The following is a 26,189-nucleotide window of genomic DNA, read 5'->3' on the forward strand; positions in this document are numbered from 1 at the left end:
AACAGAAATGCTATTTTTGTGTTCTCTTTTTACAGATAATACAGATATGTCATACTTTTAGCTGACGGACTGCAGAGACACAACATAAAGTCTGGTTGCCTTTAATCTTTAATCATGACTGTGCCTCAACAAACCTGTAAAACTTTCACACTGTGCTCTTATATTTTTATGCTAACCTCCTTTTTTAATAATACCTTCTTTAATCAATAAATAAGTCTACTCAATGTTACGTCTGTGTGGTGGTGACTTATTTGATCATGGTGGAGAAACTGTGCAGTCTCTCAGATGCTATTTCATACTCTTCAGCTGTTGTTCGGGTGGGACAGCTGGATATCGTATGGCTTTTTCAGATCCACCATCCTCGAGGTATTAAATGCAGGTGGAAGGAAGTAAATTTCAGTACGAAAAAAGCATCCGCTTGTCGAGTGGAGCAGGGCGGTACGGCTTCATGCACCTCCACTTCATGTATGTATTCAACGCTTTTGGAAAATGAGTCACCGTAGGCTTTGTGCCGCTTAGAGAAGTAGAATCAAGATGTGATTTACACCCTGCCATAAAAATGCAGCACGTACTGTTCATTGCCTCGTACGCGCCATTGTGCACTACTTTTCATTTTGACTAGATGATGTGATAGCCAGCTTTCAGCTATTTCCTCATTTTTATTGTTCATTGTATTCAAGAAGCCGTGACTTTGCTAGCCTAACGCTTGGATAGGTTGAACCGTGACGCTCAAGGCTTACAGTTGTAAATCTGCGGCGTCCCCTGTGTCTTTATCCTCATTTAGTTTCAAATGTATTCAGTGTCACCCAAGCGTGTTTATGTTTTTCATAGTTTTATGGAAATTCAGATGATTGTGTCTAAATACAACACGCTTTCACACATATTAACTTCTGTGATTCAACATATTTATATGTTAAACAGTATATTCAATGAGAAATGAATGTAGGGTGAGGCTGTGTGCTTGATGTGAGTCAGTTACTATAAAGGGGAAGAAAGTATTTTTTTTTTTTTTTTTTTTTTTTAAATAATAATAAATAGTCTTAGTATTTATGTATTTGTTACATTTTAATATTATATTTAATATATGTGACCCTGGACCACAAAACCAGTCATAAGGTAAAATTTGACAAAACTGAGATATATACATCATATGAAAGCTCAATAAATAAGCTTTCTATTGATGTACGGTTTGTTAGGATAGGACAATATTTGGCCGAGATACATCTATTTGAAAATCTGGAATCTAAGGGTGCAAAAAAATCAAAATACTGAGAAAATCACCTTTAAAGTTGTCCAAATTAAGTTCTTAACAATGCATATTACTAATCAAAAATTACATTTTGATAGGTTTACAGTAGGAATTTTACAAAAAATCTTAATGTAACATGATCTTTACTTAATTTCCTAATGATTTTTGGCATAAAAGAAAAATCAATAATTTTGACCCATACAATGTATTTTTGGCTATTGCTACAAATATACCCCAGTGACTTAAGACTGGTTTTGTGGTCCAGGGTCACATATGTATTAAATAGTTTTAGTGTGTGTGTGTGTATGTTTATATATTATTTATGTACGTTATATGTATGTATGTTTATTAACTAAATTACAAAAAATAAATAATTTAAATAACATTTTTTTTTATCCTCTGAGGGAAAGGTGAAATTTAAAACAAATAATTCTTTATATACTAATAAATAATCCTAATAGTTATATATTTGTTTAATTTTATATTTAGTATATCATATATATTTAATAGTTTTAATTTATTTAATGTATTTTTCCCCCAATGAAACTCTCCTTTTAAAAAATGTTTTTTAAAGTTTAGTTTTACTATATTTAATATAAAATTTTATTTTTCCACGAAACTCTCCTTTTTTAATTTTTTTTTAAGAAAATATAAAACATTTAGATAATCAAATTATATATATATTTTTAAATATAATCACCCAGCAATGTGATTCTCTGAATTATGTTGTATGTGTGTGTGTGTGTTGTCACAGTAGCACTGTGAACCAAATCAGTGATGGTGTTGTAGCTGAAGCAGAGGTGCTGGCCGTGCTGTTTTGGGTTGTATTTAGGGAATGTACACACAGCTGTCTCTTCTCTGCGGTTTGTCCTCCCCCTCTTAAGAGACAGACTGTAATTTCATCCCCACCCGACAGATGGAAACACGCCTCTCTCCCCCACAGCCTGGAAAACACCAGCTCCCTGCTCCTCCCTGATACTCCTCAGACACTGCGTTTACATGCAGCATAATAAACCATAAATAATCTGACTGATAGTCTAATTGAAATAAAAAGACTTTAAGTTAACAGTTAAAAAAAAGATACATCTCAGCTTTATATGCATGAATTATTGATATACTGGGATGCTGCTTCTGATATTCCTTTTTTAAAAATTAGGTCAGAGAATACTTATCTTCTGTTTTGCATTTTTTTTAATTAATTAATTAAATTTCAACAGTTCAGTTAACAGTGCATCAAATGTATTTTTTTTTTTTTTTTTTTAAATATTTATTTATTTTTCCACAAATTTAATGTCATAACTTTTTGGGTGGTTTTTAATAAAAAAAAAACCTTCAACTTTTCCTTAAAGGAACACTCCACTTTTTTTGGAAATAGGCTCATTCTCCAACTCCCCCCGAGTTAATAAGTTGATTTTTACCGTTTTGAAATCCATTCAGCCGTTCTTCTGTTCTGCCGATAGCATAGATCATTGAATCCTATTAGACCAATAGCATCGCGTTCAAAAATGACCAACGAGTTTCCATATTTGTTGCATTTAAAACTTGACTCTTCTGTAGTTATATCGTGTACTAAGACCGGTGGAAATGCAAAGCTTCAATTTTCAAGGCTGATAAGATTAGGAACTACACTTCCATTCCGGCGTAATAGTCAAGGAAGTTTGCTGCCGCAATATGGCCGAAGCAGGCGGAGTATTATCAGAAATGAGTTCCCAGCTAGTTTAGCATTTGCACATATGCTCCATATTACGGCAGCAAACTTCCTTGACTATTACGCCGGAATGGGAGTGTAGTTCCTAATCTTATCAGCCTTGAAAATTGAAGCTTTGCATTTCCTCCGGTCTTAGTACACGATAAAACTACAGAAGAGTCAAGTTTTAAATAGGACAGATATCGAAACTCGTTGGTCATTTTTGAACGCGATGCTATTGGTCTAATAGGATTCAATGATCTATGCTAAGCTATGCTAAAAGTGATATCGCCAGAACAGGAGAATGGCTGAATGGATTTCAAAACAGTAAAACTCAACTTATTAACTCGGGGGGGAGTTGGAGAATGAGCCTATTTCCAAAAAAAGTGGAGTGTTCCTTTAATGAGATGTTTAAATGCAAGGTCACTTACAGATTTCTGCCCTGAATCAAACATGTTACCAATTTTATGCATTATCCTGTATCTTTATCTCTAGACGGTGCTGTGAGCATATTTGTCTCTGTTTGCTCTGTTAGCTCTGAGCATTAACCCCCCTGAGCTCTGAAGCAGGTGGGCGGCAGTGTCCTTTTGCTCTGTTATGGATGAAGTGTGTTGTAGATTTGGAGGACAGTCGTGGCGTATCGCGCACCAGCGACGCTCAGAAGAGCAGAGGAGTTCTGTTAATGCACTGGACATGCACTTAGATCACCAGCAGACCACACAGTAACTCTTTTCTTCCTCCTCGACCGTCACTTCTTCTCTCTTGCTTTCTCTTTCAGGGCGATACTTCATTTTCCTTGCTCTGCTTTTTGTTGGTTTTACTTTTGTTGGTAATCAAGTAATTCTCAACCATCCTGGAAAAAGTAGAGCTCTAGAATGGGAAATTAAAGGAATAGTTCAACCTCATGTTGTTATAAAACCTGTGATACTTTGTTTCTTTTGTGTAGCTAAAATTGTAATGTTCATGCCGGAATACTATGTAAATATTGTCTAAAAATTACTCTAAAGCATAAAAAGTAGTAAATATACCTCAGCTGTTAACTCAAGAAATGCTACAATTGATTCATGAGCTGATTTGTGAGTTGATTCATTCAAAATGAATGAATGACTCAGTAAATCCAATGATTCTTGATTTAACTGCTCAGTAATAAATCAGTGAAGACTTCAAACTCTAAAAAAGTAGTAAATGTTTATGAGCCGTTAACTTGAGAAATGCTGCAGCTGAATCATTGATTCACTGAGTTGATCTTGAGAATGTCTGATTCACGAGTAATTCTTTTAAGCCGATTCATTCCCAGAGAACTGGTTGAAACGGTTTCCGTATCAGACTGATCTGATTCTCAGATGATTTACTGACTCAGTAAATCTAGTAATTCTTGTTTTAACTGCTCAGAAATAAATCTTCAAAACCTAAAAAAGTAGTAAATGTTTATGAGCCGTTAACTTGAGAAATGCTGCAGCTGAATCATTGATTCACTGAGTTGATCTTGAGAATGTCTGATTCATGAGTAATTCTTTTAAGCCGATTCATTCCCAGAGAACTGGTTGAAACGGTTTCCGTATCAGACTGATCTGATTCTCAGATGATTTACTGACTCAGTAAATCTAGTAATTCTTGTTTTAACTGCTCAGAAATAAATCTTCAAAACCTAAAAAAGTAGTAAATGTTTATGAGCTGTTAACTTAAGAAATGCTGCTATTAAATCATTGATTCACTGAGTGAAATGTGAAAATGTCTTATTCATGGGTGAATCATTCTTTTGAGCCGATTCATTCAAAATGAACTTGTTGAAACCTTTAATGAATCAGACTGATCAGTGTTATTGACTCAGTCAATCTAATGATTCTTGATTTAAATGCTCAGAAATAAATCAATGGGGACTTTTTCAAAATCTAAAAAAGTAGAAAATATTTATGAGCTGTTAACTCAAGAAATGCTGCAACTGAATCATTGATTCACTGAGTTGAACTTGAGAATGTTTGATTCATGAGTGAGTCATTCTTTTGAGTCGATTCATTCAAAATGAACTGGTTGAAACAGTTACGAATCAGACTGATCAATTTCTCAGCTGTTTTATTGTCTCTGTGATTCTAATGGTTCTTGATTTAACTGCTCAGAAATAAATAAATGGGGACTTATAAATATTTTCTATTTTTTTAGATTTTGTCCCCATTTATTTATTTATTTTTCTGAGCAGTTCAATCAAGAACCATTAGATTCACTGAGTCTAGTTTTGTAGTTGAATCACTGACTCTGTGAATCCAATGATTATTGATTTAACTGCTGAAAAAAAAAATCTGAAGACATCTTCAAAATGTAAAAGTAGTAAGTATATATGAGCTGTTAACTCAAGAAATGCTGCAACTGAATCATTAATTCACTGAGTTGAATTTGAGAATGTTTGATTCATGAGTAGTCATTCTTTTGAGCCGATTCTTGAGCCGAATAGTTTACAAATTAGACTCCATCATTGATTCATGAATCATACTGATCACATCCTCAGTTCTTTTAGTGACTCAGTGAATCTGACGGTTCTTGGTTTAACTGCTCAAAAATGAATCTGTAAAGTTTTTTTCTAATTACGTTTCACAAAAGAAAAAGTCAAACAGGTTTGGAATGACATGAGGGTGAGTAATGGTGACCAAATTTCCTTTTTTGTTTCTTTTGGTGAACTATTCCTTTAACTATCAATATAGTGTCAATGTATGCAAGCACTAGCTGCTTTTACACACATCCCTGCTTTCCAAAACAGTTTCTATAGGTATCACTGCCTGTCTGTCCTTCTATCTCTGCCTCTCTCAGGGTGTTCCGTTCCTAAAGATTAATCACACCTGTCTGACACACCTTCTGCCTCTGTATAACACTGCTATTAGTCTCTCCACGACAGCTTTATGAAAATTCTGGGCATTTGAGTCATGTAGGCATTGTAAATCAGCACGACTTTGGTCAAAAAAGGCATGGATATGCTGTGGTCAAAACCACAGTGTATATGAACAGAAATGGTTGTTATAACGGGGCAGATCTTGGCAAATTAACACCAAGTCGACAGTAACATGGTGGTCTGTACTCTGTGGTTGTGGGTCCATTTAATTCTGTCTCTTCTGGGCCTCGTCTCTTTCCTGTCCTAGACATTGAAAGAAAGTCTGTTGCTTCTCATTGTAGACTTTTGTTTCTTTCAGATATTTCTGAAATGGAGTCGTACCATTCCTACTCACCTCAAGATGACCAAAGGTCACGCCAATCTGACCTCTCCTCACACTCTTCCAATGACGTAGCACGAGAGAACACCAGGTGAGGACTGCTTGAAGATAAGCTCTGGATGTGTTCAACACATATTAAGGATGCGTAATACAATGGCTTCAAAAAATCTTTTGATTTTAAATGGATAGTCCATCCAAAAATTGGGGAAAAAAAACGTGTGTTTTGCCAATGCGATGTAAAATAAGTGTGGTCCAGTGTTTGGAAACAAGTGTTCTTCAAAATGTATGAATATTATATCGTTAAATATATATATTATATATCAACACTGTTGTTGTTTCAGGGAGGAACCTCAAAGCAGATTGGCAAAGACCCCTGTTACGTCCTCTCCTTACAAAACTCCAGAGGAGCCACTTCCAGCCCAGGAGGAAAGAGTAGAACCACAGGAAGAAGAACCCCCACCACCCCCACCTCCACGTAAGGATGATATGATAAGTGATTCTGCATACGTCTTGAAGTTTGATAGTAGACATAGACCCAAACTTTTGGTTCATTAATGAAGTAGAGGATTGGCAATATTTGTCAAGCATTGAGTGAGAGTTAAAATTGATGCTTTGCTGACAAAGGGATAGTTCACCCAAAACATTAATTACTCACAATCATGTCATTCCATACCCGTATGACCTTCATACAGCTTCTGAACACAAATTAAGATATTTTTGATGAAATCTCACAGCTTTCTGACCCTGCATAGACAGCAATGGTACTACAACGTTCAAGTTTCAGAAAGGTAGTAAGGACATTGTTAAAATAGTCCATGTGACATCAGTGGACGAGTTACAAGAATATGTTTTGTGCACAAAGAAAACTTCATTCAACAATTTCTTCTGTTTCATGTCAGTCTTTGATGCATGCACACAACAGTACTATGATGCATGCATGTGCATTTCTGTGCTTGTCAACAAGGGGCAGAATGCAATATTTTATGTGAATATTTTAATAATGTTCTTACTAGCTTTCTGAGTCTTGCAGGGTCAGAAAGCTCTTTGATTTCATTAAAAATACCTTAATTTGTGTTCTGACGATGAACAAAGGTCTTACAGGTTTAGAATGAAATGAGGGTTTAGTAATTAATGACAGAATTTTCATTTTTGTGTGAACTATCCCTTAAAAATCCAAAAAAAAGTTGACCAGAAACTTTAGTAGAAACTGCAACTTTACTAAAAACAGTGGTTTGATTTTTGTTTTCTTTATATATTAAGGATGTAACAATATCAAAATCTCACGATACGATAATTTCGTGATATGAAGTCCACGATATGATATTTATTGCAATATTAAAAGAGAGAAACTAAATAATGAAGAATGGGTAAAAATGTAAAATTTTGTACATTCTAGTAAATTGATGCTCTTTGAGAGTTCAAAATTAAGAGGTCCAACCCATGTTCTTAACTAAAAAAACTTAAGTCGGAAAAAAGTCCACTTGTATACTCTCAGACTAAATTACATTCACACTGGTGTTTTAGTAAGCCAAACTAATTAGAACATAATAATACCAACAACTATGAAAGTTGTATCCATATATTGTAAAACAATTGCACTGTAAAAGAAATGAAAATGAATATTTCACTGGTATATTATTTTTTTTAATTAAATAACAATACTTCTTTCCCAATTCTACACTTGAAATAGATATTTTAAATTTGAACTACAGTAACGTTACCCATTTAAACTGCTAGATGTCAGCAATTCATTGTACATAAGCTTTTATTTAAACAGAAATGACTGTAAAGATTTTAGTTTGAAGGAAAACTCCAGCTTCAGTGAAAACAGGCTTACAAAAACTGCAAATCTAGTGAAATGCTGTAATCATCTGCCGTGAAAATAAAGCATAACTGGTGGCCGTTGCGTTCCCAAACGGGCGCTCACAACACATGCAATAAATGAGTTCACTGTATTCATTCACTGTGAATAGAGACATTCAAAAGTGTGAAAAACACCAGCTCATTAGCTGATCGCATGAACAAAGTGCATGCTTCACTTTGAAATGCACGGCAAAAACAGATATAGGATTGAGATGAAGGGATAAGGCCATATTGTGCTTTCGGTTTTAGTTCGTTTGACAGATACTGTGACAAAGCATAATAGCCAAAAACACAACTTTAAAGACAATTTATGTTAGAATAATGTATTTTTTGATATAAAAATGTTGCCACATTAAGGCTCAATCCCAATTCTACCCCTTACCCCTACACTTAGCCCTACCCCTCCGTTTGGCGCGTTCACGTGAAGGGGTAGGGGTGTCTCATTTCTCTTTTGGTTGGAGGGGTAGGGGTAAGGGGAAGGGCCAGATAGCCCTCCAAACGAAGATTTTTCAGGACCTCACTTCAAACGAAGGGCTAAGAGAAATTTCCAACATTGCTGCTCACTCGAGCAAGCAGACTCGTAAATATAAGTAATTTTTGCCTTTAATAAGGATTTCCATGACAATGTTTCATTATATGTATATTACCTTCAATCTTGTGTTTGTGTTTATGGTGTTGTTTTGTAAATAAACGTTTGCAAAAAAATCGCTAAAGTTTGCTAGCAGACAGCACTGATTGCACGATATTACAAAATATATTTTTATGTCATATACACTTGACTGCATGTTAGAAACATGAAAGACCAGTGGCACGGCAATTTGCAACGGTGGTGTAGTGGATGGTGTACGCAGGTAACGTATACGGTATACACACTTCCACTTTTTAAATCCCCTCTGATGCGCATTATTCAGTAGTGTCCTGCATTCGCCAAAATCATGGCAGTCCACCACATCCAGTCATGTGAATAAATGTAAATATTCGCTAAAAACACCCAATAAAGGCAGTGATGATGCAGTCAGGACCGTGGAGCCGGCTTGCTTTGAAATGTATTTAATGATTGCGCCTAATGCACCTGCGCCCGCTATGTCTACCGCACCAGTAATTTAAATCAGTACATAATAATAAAAACGATACCTTACAAATAAAAAGAAGCTGATTTTTACGATCAGAAATTTCTTAAACCAGTGAACCCCTGTAAACATTTTAGTCCAAGGATCCAGAAAACGAATGCGTTCAAATAGAAAGTTCAAAACGAAATTCACAAATGAAGCATATATACTTCTCCAGGCACCACTACACTGATTAGCAATTTGCCGCGCATGTGATAACGCGTTGTTTGTTTTTTCTTACGGCCACATGTGAATGAACAGTACGTACACCGTACATTTGTACTTTTTGAAACATGACAACATTTTGACATCTTGGAATGAGTGATAAACATCTGCGCATGTCCTCTGACGTAACATTAGGAACTAGCGACAACCTATGATGACGTATAACAGTCTTGTAGTGGTGTCCCATTTCTTAGGGGAAATATTTTAGCCCTTCCCCTTTACACTTTGTTTCAAGGGACAAGGGGAAGGGGCGAGGGGTAGGCGAAGGGGTAGAAAATAGAATTGGGATTGGGTCTAAATGTCTTAACTGTCACTTTAGATCACTTTAATGCATGCTTGCTAAATCGAAGTATTAATTTCTTTAAAAAAAAAAAAAACTTACTGACCCCAAATATTTGATTTGCATGTTTCTCTTTAACTTGCATTTGGCATGTGTGATTAAAACAAAATTTGTCTGCTTTCAGTTGTTTCAGAATGAAACTGATGTTAGATCATATTCTTATTCAATATGCAGCAGCAATAAAGACGACACCCAAGATCTTGCTCAGACCGAGCCCAGAAGACGAGGCCATTTATGGGTGAGTGGATGCTGTGAATATCCCACAGGGTCAGCCCTCTTCACACATGATCCAATTCACTGAACTAAGATCTTATTCACTAACTAAACCTGAGGACTCACTGTGGGCTGAGTTACAATGTGGAAACAGGGCTGGAGTTGAATCCCCACACACTCATCACTTTGTAACACTTTACAATGAGCTTCATTAGATATAGTTACCTACTTTAGTTAACTTGAACTAAGAATGAACAGCACTTCTACAGCATTTATTATACTTAGTTAATGTTAATTAACAGTTACTAATGCATTATTAAAATCATTTACATTTAGACATTTAGCAGACGCTAGAGGTCGACCCATACCGATAGCTAGGTTGATAGCTGGGTTGGACCACACTGGCCGATACTGATTAATTAACCGATGGTTTTTGAAAATGGATACTGAACGGCAACTAAATTAGTGCTCTACTATTTAAAAAAAAAAAAAGTACTAAACCATACTTTGTAAACGCAACCCGGAAAAACTATCAGCAGGGATTTTTGCTGATAACCGATAGTTCCGCCAATCAATCTCATTTAGACTAATGCAGAACAAATAGCAAGTTTTTTTTAATTATATAATAAATAAAAGAACATGGATAGAATAAAAAAGAAAAAGCAAGCTTGTGTAAGTTTTTTTTTAGAAAACAAGCAGTAAGTAAATGAATAGAGTATAAGTCAATTGGGCAATTTTTTTTAAGAATAGAATTAGAAATGAGGGTGCTAGAGTTAGAGGGTCAAATAAAGATGGAAGAGATTTGTTTTTAGCCGATTCTTGAAGATGGTACAAATACAAATGACAAAAATGATGAGATGATACATAATACAATTGACAAAACCACATAATTATTCAAACTAAAACAAAAACTGTTAACTTGGCAGCTAAATAAAAATAAAATAAGTTTATGTAGAAACACTAAAAGTACTACAACTAAAACTGAAATAAATATAAATTAAAGCTAAATAGAAACATTTAAAAAAAATGGAAATGGAAAAAAGCACACAGCATAATTACTAAAACTAAAATAAAAAATGTTAACTTGGCAACAAAAATAATTTGAAGTTGAAGTACTAAAAGTACTAAAACCAAAATAAATAAAATTATTAAAAACAAAAATAATAAAAATGGCAAAAGAATATCACATTATTTTTACTTACACTAAAATTAAAAAAATGCTAACTTGGTAACTAACTAAAATACAGTAAGTTTAAGTAACCTCACAAAAGTTAAAATTGAAAAATTTAATAAAAATTAAAAATTAAAATTAAATGTAAATATAAATTAAAGCTAAATAGAAATATTTAAAAAAATAATAGAAATGGAAAAAAGCAGATAGCATAATTACTTACACTAAAATTAAAAAATGCTAATTTGGCAACTAACATAAATAGAGTAAGTTTAAGTAACCTCACAAAAGTTAAAACTGGAATGAAAGCTAGCTAAATAGAAATATTTTAAAAAGTAATAAAAATATAAATTAAAGCTAAATAGAAATATTTAGAAAACTAAAACTAAAATCAAAAATGTTAACTTGGCAACTACAAATAATTTGAAGTTGAAGTACTAAAAGTACTAAAACCAAAATAAATAGAAATATTAAAAACAAAAATAATAAAAATGGCAAAAAACATCACGTTACTTTTACTTACACTACAATTAAAAATGATAACTTGGCAACTAACTAAAATAGAGTAAGTTTAAGTAACCTCACGAAAGTTAAAGCTGAAATGAAAGCTTGCTAAATAAAAATATATAAAAAAAAATTATAATAAAAATGTAATAAAAATATATATTAAATGTAAATATAAATTAAAGCTAAATAGAAATATTTCAAAAATAATAGAAATGGAAAAAAGCACATAACATAATTACTAAATCTAAAATCAAAAATATTAACTTGGCAACTAAAAATAATTTGAAGTTGAAGTACTAAAACCAAAATAAATAGAAATAATAAAAATGGCAAAAGAACACTGCCAAAAATAATATACTTTTAAAGATTATGTCTTTAACTGAGCGCATTCATGTCTAAATGTGCATGTACGTACAAAATCACAAGTTGACATTTAAAATGAATTAATGCACTGTGAGCCAACATGATTTAACAATGAACAACTGTATTATAAATAACTAACTTTAACTAATAAATACTGTAATTAATGGATTTTTTATTGTTCGTTCATGTTAGTAAATGCATCAAATAATGTTAAAAAATGACACCTTATTGTACGGTGTTGCCAAAAAAAAAAATACATATATGTGACCCTGGACCACAAAACCAGTTAAGTCGCTGGGGTATATTTGTAGCAATAGCCAAAAAAATTTCTTTTATGCCAAAAATCATTAGGAAATTAAGTAAAGATCATGTTCCATGAAGATTTTTTGTAAAATTCCTACTGTAAACATATTAAAATGTAATTTTTGATTAGTAATATGCACTGTTAAGAACTTAATTTGGACAACTTTAAAGGTGATTTTCTCAGTATTTTGATTTATTTGCACCCTCAGATTCCAGATTTTCAAATAGATGTATCTCGGCCAAATATTATCCTATCCTACCAAAACAAACATCAATAGAAAGCTTATTTATTGAGCTTTCATATGATGTATACATCTCAGTTTTGTAAAATTTAACCTTATGACTGGTTTTGTGGTCCAGGGTCACATATATAATTTTTGCTCATCCTATTGTTTTAGTGATTAATCGGTTCCAAACAAAACAGCGTGAGCACAAGTAAATAACGACCGGATTTTAATTCGGTCATGAGCTATCTGTTAAAGCTCTTTCACTGGTGGATGAGCACACAGGAAGACAAAGCACAGGAAATGAAATGGAGACAGAGGAAGAGAGGTGGAGGGTCATCTGCATCACAGTCTTACAGACGGCTGAATACCTCTGCAATCCTTCTCTCTCTTTCTCTGTCTCATAATCATCCTCTCCGTTAGCTCCTCCATATTCATGAGGAAGAGGCAGTCTGCTGCTGCTCGTATCCACTGGGAGAGGTTATTTTTATGTCCTGCACTTGCTTACAGAGCCGCTTTGCTTTAAGACCAAAGCTTCTGTATGTTTTCACTTGAGCACAGGACGAGAGAGCTGCTTTCGGCTGGAGAGCGAGGGAAACCCTGCTGAAAAATCACAAGCCGTAACCGTGCATTTGGCTTTTGGTGTGTTTGGAAAGGATGAATAGAAATGGGACAGGAAAAAAAAAAAAAAAAAAAACTTTAGTTTTTAGCTTTTAAGCTTTAGTATGTTTTTCTCCAAATATATTATATGGGAGTCATTCTTTTAAGTGGGTTCCTGTTGCATTTTGGAAAAGTACATTTTCCGATATTAACCTATTACACTATCACAATCGCTTGTGATTTTAATAATGCATTAGTAATTGCTCAAATTAACATGAACTAAGATTAATAAATGCTGTAGAAGTGTTCATTTCTAACTAATGTTAGAACCTTTTCGTAAAGTTTTACAACTTTTTTTATTAGACAAAATTATTAGCAAATAAAGGATGGCTTTAATTGCTAATAATTAGCATTGTATCATTCAGGATTATCATAGTAAACTAAAACTGAAACCATATATATTTAAGTTTTAAATTTTTTTTTAAGTTTTAGTAATTCTGCTGTGTTTTGTCCTTTTTTATTTATTTAAAAAAAATTATGTTTGAGAAAAGAAACAGCTAAAATAAAATAATACACAATAAAAAAAATAATTATTACAATCATTATTACTAATTATTACTTATTACTGATTACTAACTTATGTACTAAAATAATAAAAACTAAATCAAATAAATTGATTTTTAATGAATTTTGCATTAAAAATAAAAAAATGTATTAACAATTGTAATGAATTTTTCATTTAATTTTTCTTTTAAAAGTACAAAAAGAAAATTTTAACGTTAACCGAAATTTATTTGGCAATTTGAAAGTATAAAAAAATAAAATCTGATTAAAAATACCATCTCCCTAATATTTTTTTTTCAGTCTGATGGGAACACAATGGCAACATTATGACTTTGCTATAATTCTTTGCTTTAATAACTAATAATTAACATTGTATAATCCATGGATTATTATAGAAAACTACAACTGAAACCATATATAGTTTTAAGTTTTTGAATTATTTTTAATTGTTTTTTTTTATTCTGTTTTTGTTTTTTTTATTATTTATTAAAAAAAGAAACACTTGAAAAAAAGAGACTTGAAAATATGAAAATAAAATCTAATTCAAAATACCATCCAAGCTATTAAAATTTTTTTTTTGAGTCTGATGGGAACATAATAGCAACATTATGACTTCGCTAAAATTGACTCAAATTAATTAGATTAATTTATTTAAAATCAATATTTAATGTCAAATTTATCCTACATTTATAAGCACACAGTATGCAATACTACTTTTTTTTATTTTGTTTTAATTTTGTTGTATTCACATAATTTTGCATGTCATTTTCAGGATTGGTGTGTTTTCCTCAGACACTTTTTAAAGGCTTTCTGAAGTGATTTCACAGTAAAACTGTCTAGGTTTTACAGTTCATATCGGCAAATACCTAACACTGTCTCTCTTTTGAAGTCCCAACACAATGATGGTGAGCTTCCAGAAAGAAGAAAGTGTTGGCCTGAGGTTGGCTGGAGGAAATGATGTGGGAATATTCATAGCTGGAGTTCAAGAGGGCAGTCCGGCCGCAGAAGAGGGTCTCCGTGTAGGGGATCAGATCATGAAGGTACAAAAACTACAGTCATGTTGACTTTAGCTGAAATGATGTAGTAATGTGCTAATCATTTTGAGTCATCTTGTTTTGACGTTATAATAAACAAGTTACTGTTTTTGTTACTGTATCTTTAAATCTGTATGTAAATGACCTCTCTTGTGATTTTCTAACCTTATTATGCTTTTTATGTAGTCATCATAGTTTACAAAAATAGCTTGGATAAGTTAACATTACGTCAACATACTAGTACAGTTTTCATGTTATGACCCTTTAGAAGGACAGAACATGCTTTGAATTTGATTTGCATTTGCCACATTTCCTTTTAACTGTATGTGTGTGTTCTCTGTCTCTCCCTAAAGGTGAATAACGTTGACTTTCGGGGCATTGTGCGAGAGGAGGCCGTGCTGTTCCTGCTGGAGATCCCGCGGGGTGAGGTCGTGACCATTTTGGCACAGAGTAAAACTGAGGGTGAGAGCAAAAGAACATGAGCTTTGCTCATCACACACATTAAACACACAAAACTAACCCTCACTTCACCTCAGGGAACACAAAAACACTGAAACATCCCCCTTTCTGTTCTTAGTCGTCACTTGACACGCTTGTATAATTCAGTGCATTTGCAATGCAATACATTTATTTATTTATTTGTTTGCTTGTTATGCTTCATCTTAATATAACATCTTTTTTGTTATTGCATATTTTATTTTTTTGCCTTTTTTATCAATTTATGTTTTATTTACAACATTTATTTATTACAATTACAAATTGTTTTATTTATTATTTATTTATTTTTTATTGTTTTTTTACAACACTCTTTGTTTTTATTATAATTACATATTGTCATTTATTATGCATCTATTTGTAACATCTAATTATTTTATGTACACCTTTTATTTTTATTACATATTTTAATTGTTTTTTATCTATTATTTCTTCACAATGCACTTTTACACATTTAGTTTTTATTATTATTATTACATTTATTTCATTCATTTATTATGTATCTATTTCTAAATTTGTTTTATTTTTTACAAACCCTTTTTATTAGATTAGATAGTATATTTTTATATTATATTTTGTTTTTATTGCATATTTTATTTTTATTATTTTGTCAATTTTTTTCTATGCATTTCTTTACAACACATTTTGTTCACATTATTATTATTATTATTATTATTATTATTATTTATATTTAATTTTTATGTATAAATTTGTTTTTTTTTACTTACTAAATGAATTATTATTTTTATATAGTATCTATTTATTCATTTGTTCAGTACCTTTCATTACCTTCTTAAGAATAATAATTAATTATTATTAATAATATTTATTAATTAAATTATTTGTTTCAGCATCTTTTTAATCATTATCATCAAAAGAATTTATTATTATTAATATTTGTAGTTTTTTTCTTACAATTTATTTTACTGTACTGTTCTAAAGCCAATGTTATTTATATAATAAATAATGTATGATGTATTTCTTTATAACACATTTTGTTTCTATTACATTTTATTTAATTTACTTATGTATTTTCTTTTTCAAAAAGTTTATTTTTTTCTGTTAATGTAATTTTTGTTTTTATTAATAATAATAATAATAATACCGATAATAAGAATAATAAAACTATTCATAATGATATTTATCTATAAATTAATTTATTCTGTTCTATTTATATCTATTTATTTTTGTTTCAGCATCTTTTTAATAATCATCATCAAATTAATTTAATAACAACAATTTTTCACAAAATTATTGTACTATTCTAAAGCCAACATATATTATTTATATAACAAATTACATAATAATATTTTGACTTTAGTACTGTAAGTGTAAATGACAGCTTTTTTATTATTATTAATTAACATGTTGTCTTAATATCACATCATAACACATTAATATAATATAAAAATAATATAATAATGATAATTGAATGAGTCATTATTTTACAGGGTTTCCGCAAGTCCTTAAAATTCTTAAAAAGTCTTAATTGTAGTTGTATCAAATTTAAGGCCATAAAAAGTCTAAAATGGTACATTATGATTTCAAGAGGTCTTAAATTTGCAGTTACCGCAAATTTAAAAGAAAACCACAATATTTCTGCCGTTCCGAAAGCGCCACTTGCTGGCAGAGAATGAATTTGTGTTTCCAATAAGGAAGTCTGCTCTTTTTGTTCAGACCAAAGTGAAAATTAAAGTGTTTTATATTGCAAACAAGCAGATCTGTAAATGTGAACTGGTGGACCGACAAGAAGATAATGGATTATAGAAATCTAAACAATTAAACAAAATAACAAAATATATTTATATGTTATTTAATTAATATTGTAATTGATTGATATTTTTTTTTAATTAATACTTAATTTACTTAATTTTTTTTTAAATTAATACTTGACATAATTTTTTATTATTTATTATTATTATTACTACTATTTTTATTACTATTTATTTCTTAACTTTATTTTTTTATTTTTACAGAACCTTTTTTTATATTTATTTGTTATTTTTCATTTTATATTTACTGCAATTATGTATTTTATTTATTTGTATATTTATTTATATTTAACCCCTTAACTGTCACCGTCCCATTATATCATATAAATTATATATCATTTGAAAGCTTAGAAGCTCAAGAATCATCCTGTGAAAACCATTTTGAAATCGGATATTGCCTTACCATGGAAATTGTACTTTAAAATCATTTGGCGGTCTCCTCCCCCTTAGTGGTGTCATATTACAAAATGCATTACGGCCTTTTAGAAGCACAACTTTTTACAATCTTGACAAAAAATATATCATTGGAAAGGTCTGAGTCTCAGGATGTCATATTTGGTGGTTATTTTGTGATAGAATGAAAATTTTCAGACAAATTTAGACTTTTGTGACAGAAAATTGCATAAAAAATATATATGGCATTTCAATGGCACCCGGTGGCTGTTTGTGGTATAACGCCCTTAACAAACTTTCACAGGAACCTTAATTTTTTTACATATCAACTTCAAATTTGGAACATAACTTATTTAGATGTGAGGCTTCAATTTGATATCAAATTTAGGATAAAACCTGTTATGTAAATTATGTATTTTATATAAAATATAATACAAATTGTACAGTGCATTTTATTTACAGTAAATTTAAACTTCTATAATTTGTTGACACTTTATTTTTTTGAGAAAATTCCACTTCTGCAAAAATCTGCTGATTGTCTTCTTTAAAAAGAGACCAACCTTATATCTGTATTCCAAAGAGTTCATGAATTACAACAATTAAAGTCTGGATAATGCACTTTCATACCTATTTAAAAAAATGGGGGGCGACAGTTAAGGGGTTAACTATTATTGTGCTATTTTATTTTGTTTATTTAACTTTTTTACAGAACCTTTTGAGTTTTGTTATAATTAATCTATTTATTTATATTTCTAAATATTTGTTTGCTTACCTGTTTTATTTTATCTATTTGACTTTTTTTTTTTACATCATATTTAAATTTTTAAATTTCCATCCATTCATTATGCATTTTATTTATTTCTGCACTTATTTATTTTGTGAAAACCTGCATCTGAACTGTAAATCATGCTTTTTACAGTCATTTTACAGTTTAATATGCTACCATAGACATTTGCCCTACCCTGCTATCGTATTTATTTGATTTGTGCAGGTCTTAAAAATTCTGCAGATACCCTGTTTTAGGAAAGGGGTCCTTTGCAAGAGGATTGTGATATTTGGGGGTCCTTGGCATCAAAAAGTCTAAAAACCCTGTGCATTTTAGCATCCAGTATTAGAACTAGCGACCAATATTACGTCACAGTATGTGTGAATGGGCCCGGAAGCGCTGTCTCTTCGCTCTTCCCCTCCCCCTATATACACAGAGCCTGTCTAAAAGGCCTTGGCTTCTTGCTCATCCCTACAAAACCAGTTGTAGCCAGTTCTGGCTCTTCCTGCCATGTCAAGTGTGGTCATGCGTACACATGCACAAACACACCAAAATCCAGATTTTCATGTTTGTGAGCTGTGCTTTCTCATGCCTGTTATGTGAGAGAACTAAATGTCTCACATGTAAACCCCCATGCTGATGTTTATTGGTTCAGTCCTGATAAAGAAACTTCTGTCGAAGTCTATTGGATTTGGATTTGGATTCCAACCAAAAACAAGTTCCTAAACCTATCACACAACGTCAGCACTGACCTCTGCTGTCGGCATTGATACGGCTCTCTCTGCTCTATCCCTCTTTTTCTGCTGTCATGCCATCTTTCTCTCACTCTCTCTCGCTGTCTCTGTCTCTATTTCTCTTACTCCATCTTTTCTCGGTGTGGGTGTCTCGTGGGAAAGCGAGGTCTGGCGCTGTCAGGGGTTGAAGCTCATTTGGTCTGAGCCGAGACAGATGTGGTGTCAGTGCTTTAATCAAGAGGGTGACGGTACCACTGCAGGAAATCTGACAGACGAAACTTTTATCCTTGACACTGTGAATCCACTTAAGTCTATTAATTGACAGTTTCAGCACTTCACAAATGATAAAATTACACCAACCATGGGAATCTTACATCATACTCTAATAAGTTATTGAATTAGAGTGGTAAATTAAATTAAATGTCATTAAATAAAATATTATTTTTATGTATTATCTATTTATGCAATTTTAGTACCTTTTTATTAATAATAAGAAGAACACCGATAGTAAGAATAATAAAACTATTAAAAATTATATTTATTAATTTATTCTGTTCTATTTATGTTTTTTTTTCATTTTAGCATCTTTTTAATAATCTTCATCAAATTTATTTATTTATAATATTTTTTTTCACAAAATTACTATACTATATATAACAAGTTACATAATATTTTGACTTAAATACTGTAACAGTGTAAATGACAGCTTTTTTATTATTAAGCAACATGTTGTCATCTTAATCATAACATATTAAAAAAATAAAAAAATAATATAATAATAATAATGTTTTCTTACATAGTATGAATTTAAAATTTACAAAGGACAGCAGAGTTCATTAACGAGAGTTTGGAGAGAGTGAGAGATTTACAGAAATTAATATATATATATATATATATATATATATATATATATATATATATATATATATATATATATATATATATATATATAATGATTTTATTATGTTTATGTATATTTATTTTTTTATGTTTATCTATTTATTTGTATTTGATTTTTGTTTTATTTATATATATTTTTTATTTTTAAAGAACCTTTTGATTTTTATTATAATATATTTATTTACTTATTTGTTATTTTTAATTATTTTATATTTACCACAAGATTATTTATTGTAATTACAAAATAAATTTATTTATTATGTTTAACTATTATTGTGTTTACATTTATGTATTCCTTATTTTTTACAGAACCTTTTGCGTTTTGTTATTAATATATTTATTTATATTTCTTAAATATTTTTCAAGTTATTTTTTTATTTTACATAACCTTTTGATTTTTATTATAGTATGTGATTATTTATTTGTTATTTTTTATTATTTTATGTTTACCATAAGATTTGTATTGTAATTATATATTGTATGTATTGGTATATTTGTTTATTGTGTTAAACTATTATTTTGTTTATTTAATTTTATTTATGTTTTTTTTTTTGTTTTTTGTTTTTTACAGAATCTTTTGAGTTTTGTTATAATTAATATATTTACTTATATTTTTAAATATTTGTCTACTTATTTGTTTATTTTATTTTATATTTACCGCAATAATTGTTTTGTAATTGTTTTATTTAATGGTATATTTATTTATTAGGTTTAACTGTTATTGTGCTTTTAATTTAAATTTTTGTTAGAATTAATATATTTCTTTTTTAATATTTGTTGACTTATTTTTCATTTTACCTGTTTATTTGTATTTGATTGTAAATTATTTTTTACACCATCTATTTTTTAAAGAACCTTTTGAGTTTTGTTTTATATTTATTTATATTTTTAATATTTGTCTATTTGTTTTTTTATTTTATCTGTTTATTTGTATTTGATTTTAAATAATATTTTTTATTTACATCTTTAGATTTTTATTGTAATTGTTTTTTTCTACACTTATTTATTTATCTAGTATTTATTTTTCGGTTATTGTATATTTTTCTTTATTTTCTTTATGTATTTTTAATTTTTATATAACCTTATGATTTTTATTGTAATTATGTATTTTATATCTTTGTATATTTATTTATTATGTTTAAGTATTATTGTGCTTTTTTATTTTATGTATTTTTTTTTATCTTTTTACAGAACCTTTTGAGTTGTGTTATAATTAATATATTTATTTTTATTTGTAATATTTGTGTACTTATTTTTTTTATTTAAATTTGTATTTCATTTTTTTTATTTTTTTTATTTGTATCATGAATCTTTCTGTAATCTTAAAATTTTATTTATTAACGTTTAATTATGCATTTTATTTCTACACTTATTTATCTATTATTTGTTTTTCTGTTATTGTATATTTAAATTTTTATTTATTTAAAGCAATATTTATTTATTTTACATTTTTGCACTATTATTTTCACATAGTGTCAGTCTCATCCTTCTAATGCATATTGCGCTCAAATAAAAAATTAACGCATTTTCAGTTGACCCCAAAACATTGACATTGCTTGCATCATGCAATTCATAGACATGTTTGTGAGCTTATGTTTCTGTTTTGTGCCCTAGTTTATGAAGACATCTTGGTGTCCGGTCGAGGGGACTCATTTTTCATCCGGACTCATTTCGAGTATGAGAAGGAGCTGTCTCACTGTCACGCCTTCTCCCGGGGAGAGATCTTCAAGGTAGTGGACACCTTATACGACGGCAAGCTGGGAAACTGGCTGGCCATCCGCTTAGGCAAAGACAACCAGCTGCTGGAAAAGGGCATCATTCCCAACAAGAGCAGGTGAGAGCGGAGAAGGGCGGACAATCTTTACATGAGATTAAAAGATATGTCTAAGTTAAATGGTGTTTAAACATTTACTCAGAAACAGCGCAAACATCAAATGGAATATGAATTTGTTTTTATACTAGACATAACCAGCTTCTGTGTACAACTGCTCTATAATGATCTATCGATTTCTTTGCATGACCCTGCTGGATCAGAGCGGACCAGATGGCAAATGTCCAGAACACACATAAAGGCTCAGGAAGTGACAGGGCCGACTTCTGGAGGCTACGTGGTCAGAGGGCAGCCAAGAAGAAAGATGTGCGGAAGAGCCGAGAGGAAAGTTCTGCGGGCGTCTCCACCCGCTTTCCTGCCTATGAGAGGGTGGTGCTGAGAGAAGGTGGGTGCTACGAACCAAAAGAGAAAGTATGACACAAAGAGCGAGAGAACTACAAAGTGTACATTAAAGGTTATTTTTATCATTTATTATCTGTTAGGAAGCCCAGAAAGATACTGTAAATTAACCAATAGTAAACACTATTCATTTAGTTTTTTTGAGTTTAACAAATAACACAGAGAAAAAAAAAATAATGCTGTGTTAAATTAATAGAAAAGTAATAGCAAAGACTTATGAAAGATCAAAGATCATGTGACTCTGAAGACTGGAGTAATGATGCTGGAAATGTAGCTTTGCATCACAGGAATAAATTATATTTTAAAATATATTCACCTAGAAAACCATTATTGTAAACTGTAATAATATTTCACAATTTTTTATCAAGGAAATACAGCCTTGATGAGCATAAGAGACTTCTTTATAAAACATAAAAGTCTTACTGATCTAAAACTTTTGAACAGCAGTGTAATGTAAAATCATTTTTATAATTATTTAAATAACAAGTGTGTAGGGAGCAGTGAACACTGCATAGGGACCCTGTTAATCAGAAAGCAGCCAGAAAAAGAAACTATAAGGTAATACATCATGAACAGCTGAATGTACTTATCATGGTACCTGCATCGTTTACACACTAAACAGTCTCAGTGAGATGATGGCTGCTTGCACACAACATTAGTCACATCTGAGCGGGGCGGCCTAATACCACTAATGAAAGTCTGCATACCCACACAGACAGCTGAGAAATTTTTAATACGTTTGAAAAATGGGCTCATCACTGAGAGAGATTGCTCCCTACACACAGTTCAAGAAAAATCACCCGATAAAATCATGATTTATGTGACCAAAAACTGCAGTCTAGAATTTGAATCATCAGTCAAGACTCTTCTGACTCTTCCTTAATCCTCTTTAAACCCTTTTTGCATTCCTTAAGAAGTGTTTATTACTGTTAATATAAACCATTTTGTAATTTAGTCAGGCTAAAATGGATTACCTCGGCTGTGAAATCCTGATTGTAAGCCTTGTCTTCTCCCATAGCGGGATTCCGAAGGCCGGTTGTGCTGTTTGGACCAATCGCTGATGCTGCCAGTGAAAAACTGGCCGCAGAGCTTCCAGACGAGTTTGTAGTTGCCAGTAAGTTCATGCTTCTCGCTCTGCCATACCATCAATAATGTCTGAAAGGATGCTCACACTGGATTGTATGCATGCAAAATAGTTTTAGACTCTGTTAATATTAGCAACACAATATGATATTGTGCTTTTGAACTGATGTTTGGAATAATCAGTTATTAATTTTTATAAATATGTTAATTTAATTTTATAATTTTATTATAAATAAATAAATAATAAATCACTATATAAATAATATACTTATATATTAAAGTATGCATATTTTAAACTTTTATTCATGTGAATTAGTTTTTCAAACAGCCAAGTTAACATTTTTGCTATACAAAAAGCATCTGCTAAATAAATAAATAAATAAATGTAGACATAAATCATTAAAAGTAGAGATGCAGCACATTTTTTACATTTTCAAAATTATTCTAATAATAATAATAATATATATTATTGCAGATTATAGAGGATTTTTTATTTTAACTATAATTAATAATATAAAAATATAGCTAATAAAAAAGAAAATATAGATGTAATAATAATAATTATACATATTATTCTGTAATTAATAATATAAAAATATAGCTAATATTATATAGAAAAAACAAAAATGTAAAAAATATATAAAAAGTAGATAATAATATAATAATAATACATATTATTGTTTATGTAAAAGGAAATTGAATAAATGTATATATTTACATAACTATATATAATTAGGGGGATTATGAGGGATATTTTGGGGTCAGCCCTTGTTATGCAGTTCAAATTTTAATAAATATAGACAATAATAATAATAACAATAATAATACATAATGCTTTTATGTAAAAGGTATTTATAAATTTACATATTTATATAATTAGATGGAGGAATATGGGGTCAGTCCTTGTTATGCAGTACTTCAATATTTAATAATATAAAAATGTAGCTAATATTCTATATAAAAAAATATAGATAAAATATAGATAATAATAATATATGATATATTGCTTTTATATAAAAGGTATTTTATAAAATTCAGTGTATATAATAATAATAATAATAATAATAATAATAATAATAATAATAATAGCTAATATTGCTATTTAAAAAAAAAAATTAAAATATAGAAAATAATAATGACTACAGCATATAATAATAATAATACATATTATTGCTTTTATAGAAAATATATTTTGAAAAATTCAATTTATATATTTATATGTATATAATTTTTGGGGGGTCAGTCCTTGTTATACAGTACTTCTATAATTAATGATATGAACATTTAACAAATATTATATATTAAAAAAACATTAAACATATTAAAGAAATAAGGATAATATTAATACATATTATTGCTTTTATATAAAAGGTATTTTCTAAAACATAAGTATACATTTACATATTTATATAAATCAGATGGAGGATTTTTTTGGTGTCAGACTTGTTATGCAGTACTTCTAATTATTTATATAAACAAAATAGCTATTATTATATAGAAAAACAAAACATTTAAAAATATATAGGTAATAATAAAATAATAATAACTGCATATTCTTGCATACCTGCTTTTCCATGACCATGTATGAATAGGGGTGAATGGATGATAAATGCTAGTGTGAACGCATCTTAAAACTTAAAGACAAAATCCTAAGATTTATCTAACTTTAAATAAAATGTATCTTTTTTTTTTTTTGCATTGTACATGTTTAGTAAGTATTCTTTTTTGCAGTTTGATCATACTCATTTTGTTCAATTGCACATCAGAAACTGAACCCAAAGACGCAGGGTCAGAGAAATCCTCTGGGGTGGTTCGTCTCAACACTATTCGACAGATCATAGAACAGGTAATTGTGTATGCACATACAAATTAATAATCAAAACCCATTGCGTTCTTGTTTCACCTAAATGTTTGTACATTTTACCAATACTTAACAATGATGCAGGACAAGCACGCTCTCCTGGACGTCACCCCTAAAGCTGTGGACACATTAAACTACACACAATGGTACCCCATAGTCATCTTCTTCAGCCCAGACAGCAAACCTGGGGTGAAGGCGATGAGACAGAGGATCATCCCCAGCTCTAACCGCAGTGCCCGCAAACTCTACGACCAGGCTCTGAAGCTCAGGAAAACCTGCTCACACCTGTTTACCGGTCAGTCCTGGGGGTCCAGACACCTCATAAAACCTGCGTGACTTTCTTTTTGGAACTTAAATTCTTACAATTAGCTTAAATTTAAATTATTATATTATTTACTTATTATAATGAAAGATCATAGCATTAGAGAAGCAAATTTTGTTTGGAGAACCATGTATGTCTTTTTTAAAAATGTAAAAATAGATGTAATATATATTGAAATAGTTTAAAGGGGAAGCACAGTAAAGAGAAGCTATGGTATATTGTGATTGGCACATATCAATATAAACGTACTTTGACACAGATTCCAATTCGAAAATCTCTGAATGATTGAAGCAGCTGATGGAAACACAGTGAGATAAATAGATCAAGTTGAACCTAGAGAACAGTTGACCCAAATCCAAATGTTTTGATTTCCTCTCTCTCTCTCTTTCTCTTTCCCTCCCCCATCCGTCTGTTAGCTGTTATCGATCTGAACTCAGCTAATGATGCCTGGTACGGCAGTTTGAAGGAGACCATACGAGAGCAGCAGACCCATGCTGTGTGGGTCTCCGAGGGGAAGGTAAAAACAGTGGACGATATAGTTCTCCACCGCCTTTTATCCACTCTGAGACAACACCTTCTGTTAAAGTCAACATGAAACACTGTTAACAAACCATTTTGCTTCTGCCATATATTTCTAAATAAACTGAATGTACAATGAGAAGGAATGCAAGATGGTTTCAGATCAGTTAGATTTTTGATGTTTTTTTAAAGACGTCAATACTGCCCATCAAGGCTGCATTTATTTGATTAAAAATACAGGGAAAAAATAATATTGTGAAATAATATTGCATTTTAAAATAAATGTTTTCTATTTTAAATTTATTTTATTCCTGTGATGCAAAGCTGAACTTTTAGATCCTTCTTTAGATTTTATGATCCTTCATGTGACACTTTTGTAACAATATACACTACCACTCAAAGTTTGACGTCAGTAATTTTTTTCTTTTAGTCTTTGTTTGAAAGAAATTAATACTTTTATTC

General features: G+C 30.6%; 1 protein-coding gene across 1 annotated transcript in view; it reads right to left on the minus strand.

Moving 5' to 3' along the window:
• The window catches only part of tjp2b (tight junction protein 2b (zona occludens 2)), a 62,293-nt gene that overhangs the window by 10,323 nt on the left and 25,781 nt on the right, over positions 1-26,189 (minus strand). Inside the window, exons 7-16 of the mRNA XM_073819867.1 lie at positions 25,037-25,144; positions 22,917-23,076; positions 21,821-21,935; positions 21,416-21,571; positions 18,905-19,012; positions 15,021-15,108; positions 12,812-12,925; positions 6,517-6,605; positions 6,152-6,251; positions 404-514 (exon numbers count right to left, since the gene is read on the minus strand). Of these exons, the coding sequence (XP_073675968.1) occupies positions 404-514; positions 6,152-6,251; positions 6,517-6,605; positions 12,812-12,925; positions 15,021-15,108; positions 18,905-19,012; positions 21,416-21,571; positions 21,821-21,935; positions 22,917-23,076; positions 25,037-25,144 (1,149 nt within the window). The remainder of the gene's footprint in view (positions 1-403; positions 515-6,151; positions 6,252-6,516; positions 6,606-12,811; positions 12,926-15,020; positions 15,109-18,904; positions 19,013-21,415; positions 21,572-21,820; positions 21,936-22,916; positions 23,077-25,036; positions 25,145-26,189) is intronic.

Source organism: Garra rufa, chromosome 15 (genome assembly GCF_049309525.1).
Source record: "Garra rufa chromosome 15, GarRuf1.0, whole genome shotgun sequence".
NCBI classification, from domain to species: Eukaryota; Metazoa; Chordata; class Actinopteri; order Cypriniformes; family Cyprinidae; genus Garra; species Garra rufa.